General features: G+C 32.1%; 1 protein-coding gene across 1 annotated transcript in view; it reads left to right on the top strand.

Annotated features, from left to right (window-relative positions):
- The first annotated feature begins 212 nt into the window (after positions 1-212).
- Positions 213-4,787, top strand: part of LOC106869528 (MAP kinase-interacting serine/threonine-protein kinase 1) — a 20,501-nt gene continuing 15,926 nt past the window's right edge. The window contains exon 1 of the mRNA XM_014915301.3: positions 213-1,186. Within this exon, the coding sequence (XP_014770787.1) occupies positions 1,178-1,186 (9 nt within the window). The 5' untranslated portion in view covers positions 213-1,177. The remainder of the gene's footprint in view (positions 1,187-4,787) is intronic.

The raw sequence follows: 4,787 nt of genomic DNA, 5'->3' as shown, positions 1-4,787 counted from the left end.
GAGAGAGTGAGAGAAGAAGTGAGAAAGACAGAGAGAATGGGAGAGAGAATAAGAGAGGGGCGATGTATTAGGAAAACAACGATACAAAATGAGTAAGAGGGAAATTTAGGTGAAGAAGCCGGAAGTGGCATGACGTTTTGTGCTACGTCACAAGCCACGTCAGGCAGCAGGCACGTTGGCCGTATAAAAGGCGACGCGACACGCAGCCAGGCACCATTCAAGCGCTTGGTTATGAAAATGGATAGGTAGTGAAGAATAGTGTGTTCCGCCCAACTTTTAGGGGAAGTCTTACTTCCAGCCAGTTAGCTGAGGGTGACAGGCAGGTTGAAGAAGGAAGGAGAAGAAAGAAGTTTAGTGGTTGTTGTTTATTTATTTCTTGCCAAAGTCTCTTCGGGGAAAAAAAAGTTCCCTTAAAAAGTCACCCACCCAGGGTGTTGTTATAAATATTCAAATATATATATATATATTTTATATATATATATTTATATTTATGCACCTTTTTACGAAGGGGTTTGTCATCAAGGCTTACAAGAAAGAAACGGAAGATCTCCAACACCATTTATATAATAACAATAATTTATTTATTGTTATTATAACTTCTTAGAAGCGGGTAGAAGATTAGTGAAAGAGAAGCGATAAAAGCAATAACAACGATAAGTAGGATATATATATTTTTCCTGCCGAGTACCTTGAAAGAAAGAGACTGTGGTTCTATCTTGCAGTGTTCTGTCCATCTTGAAAGAAAAAAAAAGGACTTCATTATTGTTATTGTTGCTGCCCAGAGAAAGAAGACAAGAAAAAGACCTCTCTTCTGCATCTTTCTTTGTTTCTTAAAGAAAGTATTTTTTTAACTGGACGCATCCACAAAACCACTCGTGGGGTATATATATATATGTGTATATGTGAAGGCGGTAGCGATTTGGAGAATTTGAAGCAGCCTAGTGTGCCTAAAGTACAACCTACTAGTTAAACAAGTACCCTAAAAAAACTAGTAAGAAGTACCCGTTACTATATTATTTATCACTACCACCGTTGGATATATATATATATATATAATATATATATATATATATATAATATATATAAAATAGTCATCTGTCATAATTTATTCAACCAATATCAACACCAACATTATTTATTGTTGAAAACGTTTTTTTACTCTTGAGGACTTGGCATCATGTTAGAGGTAAGTTTTACTTTGTTTTCTGTATATCGTAACTGCCTATCTCTATCTTTCAATATATATCTATCCTATCCTATCCATAAGTATCTTTATCTTATCTCTATCTGTTTATAACTATGTATCGATCTTCATAGTTATTTAAGTAGCTCGCCTCTATCTAGCTTTTATGCATCTGTCCTCTCTCTCTCTCTAAATCTTCCCACACCTGTCTTTATTTATAAATATAAATACAAACACATGTACTTATGTTCTCTCTCCATCGTCACCTCTCGAATCTGTTGTTAAATCCGATGTAACTTCATTGATTACCCTTGGGACGGTTTGCTAAGTCATATTTATAAGGCGTTCGGTGGTTTTCCCTACTCTTCTAAACTGTCGCGTTTGTACTACAGAATCTGTTCGTTCCAGCCTTGACCGCCTCCCTCCATTCTGGGAATTTTGTGTAGAAGGGGTGTTGTTCAACCCCAGGTCGACTGTGATCGAACAAGTCAGTCCAAAAAAAATGACATAATCACCGTTTTATTTTATATTTCCTTTCAGATAGTATATCTTGGGATTACATTACACACCATAATTGCCACTCCCCCCTATTTTTGTAAGACTTAAAGCTTGGGATTTCAAGGAATTATTTCTAACATATTACTCGCAACTACACAGGTCTCTTTCATTGTTAATGTAGTTGTTTATTTTCTGGCTGGACTTGACAATATCTACACAAATAATAAGACATTCCAATCATGACTACCCCATATTTTCGTGTAGAACTACATTAACTTGTCTTTTTTTTTTTTCTCTCTTTTGACGGATGTCTCTGAACAAGCGGGTCTGTGCCCAGAGACCAGTCTAGCCATATATATATACGGTATTCTATCTACTTGAAACTACATCATCCATATGTCCTTTATTGAGACATGTGGTTTGAGGGAGACCTAGCAACTGGATGGGTTTGTTGTGGTTGTGGGACTTATTGAGTGAAGATGGGTTGACTGAGTAGAAATCCTTTTGGACACAAATATAAGATAGCACATCTTATCTATTCCCAGTGTACTCTTTACCATTTCTCTACATCACTCCTTTCCCTTTACTCTGATCTGGGTGTATAAAACTGTATGGAGGGTTAAAATTTCCCTTTCCTCGAAGACAAGGCATGAAAGACTCAGCCACATTGTAATTGGGTGAGGCCGTTGGGTTCGTCGCGATTGTTTATCGTTGTTCCTCGAATTAGGGTGCAACATTTGGTAAAAGCCATCTTTTGCACCACTAATACTGGTCATTTCATTTACTTCGAGCAATGTTTAGGTAATGGTGGTGGTTATTGTTTAACCCTTGGTCAGCTATAAACGAGCAACCCTTAATTATCAAATGGCTGGCCTAATCCAACCATGTCTGACTGTCAACAATGTAAACAGAATTATTCACGCACACACATACACACGCACACATTGTCCGCTGTTTGTTTATTATTGTAGCAGCACTCGTGATTTTTGTTATGGTGGTGGTGCTTGTTGTCTTGTGTTGAGGGTTTGTTTTTATTGTTGTTTAGTTTCAGAATAACCCTGAATGTGCAGATCTATAATCAAGTGTTCCAATGATGACCATCTCCTGTCTTTCTCTTGGAATGAGAACCACATTAATCTCCAATGTGTCCATCTGATTTGAAGCTGGTTGTATTTTAAGATCGTAGGGTATAATTTTGAAGAAGTAGCTGTTACTTTTAGAAGGTCGAACATTAATAGTGTTTGTTGATATAATTCTTGTTTATACCCTCTTAACAACTCCGACCAGTCTCTTTTTTTTCAAAAGATGTTTGATTTGAGGGAGATTTGGCTGTTGTTTCTTGTAAGTCCAGCGACCACTCTGTCATTATTGTAGTGTAATGGTGGTGGTAACTCCCATTTCCTGTTTTGTTTGGAAAATTCCATGTTATGTTATTAATCCGCTTACCAAAATTATTGTTGTGGAGATGGTGCTAATAGTGTTATGTTACATTAATTTTAATAACCAGTACCCCAGTGATGGGTATGTTTTAAAAAATTTTTTTCTATTTGCTCCCACTCCTCGTTTCGTCTTGGTTTTCTAGAACCTACTGCTAGATATTTCGGCAGAGAGGTGGGAAACGGTGTTGTCTTGTATTGGTACTAGCTACTCCGACCACCACAGTACTTACAGAACCTTATGTAGGGTATTAACTTGTATGTACCACTGCAATCATCCTGAATTATGCTCCATTATTTTATTAGGTTTAAAAAAAAAATCCTTATAAAAACTAAACCAGTTCCCAAATCGTTTTGCTTTGCCTTAATTTCATTCTTTCTCCAAGATTACAATTTAGTGTTTAGCAATGATTATGTTTCAATTTCGATTCTGAATTGCGCCAGATTCAGGTTGTTAGTTATAAGGAAAACTTGGTCAAGATCGGAGCAGAAACAGTTCCTGTGTCGGATGAGGTCGGGTCGAGTCCACTTGTTCTGTAACTGAGTTTTTTGGTATTTATTCACAACATTATTAATAAAATGATAATTTATAAGAATTGATCATGTCAGTTACGATAATCCTACCTCCACATTCAACTTCTAAACAATTTTTTTATTATCCAACTCGTTTATTTTTCCTCTTGTCCTCTCTCATCAGGCCATTCATTATGTACCATTCTCTCTAAAGCTTCCTTCCTTGTTTAGATTAGATTATAATTATCATCATTATTTAAATATCAAAGCAGTTCTGTTCCTATTATTTATTACTGTGTTTATGTGTGTGTATAATCATATATAATGTGTGTGTATATGCCATAGATTTGATTCCGTCGTGTCCTCGAAATGTCCACTTGAAAAGAAAATATGTGGCGTTGCTGATCGACATATTTTATTTGCCATTTATTCTGTTTTCGTTCATATAACGAAACTGCGTCTTTAAACTCTGTTCTACTGCTTTCCCGCTGATCATCTGCTGCTTTCCGTCTCCTCTCCACTGTTTGTTTGCTGCTCACCTACTGCACTGTATGCGGAACATCCACTGCTTATATATATATATATATAAATATATATATATATATAAATATATAAATATATATATATATATATATATATATATATATATATATATAAATATATATATATATATATATATATAAATATATATAAATATATATATATATATAAATATATATATATATATATATATAAATATATATAAATATATATATATATATATATATATAAATATATATATATAAATATATATATATATATAAATATATATATATATATATAAATATATATATATAAATATATATATATATATAAATATATATATATAAATATATATATATATAAATATATATATATATAAATATATATATATATAAATATATATATATATATATATAAATATATATATATAAATATATATATATATATAAATATATATATATATATAAATATATATATATATATATAATATATATATATATATAAATATATATATATATATATATATATATATATATATATATATATATATATATATTATATATAATATATATATATATATATATATATATATATATATATATATATATATATATATATTATATATATATATATAT

This window comes from Octopus bimaculoides, chromosome 23, assembly GCF_046866305.1.
Source record: "Octopus bimaculoides isolate indiv1 chromosome 23, ASM4686630v1, whole genome shotgun sequence".
Classification (NCBI taxonomy): Eukaryota; Metazoa; Mollusca; class Cephalopoda; order Octopoda; family Octopodidae; genus Octopus; species Octopus bimaculoides.
The sequence above is the reverse complement of the archived record's forward strand: the minus strand, read 5'-3'. Positions and strand labels throughout refer to the sequence as shown.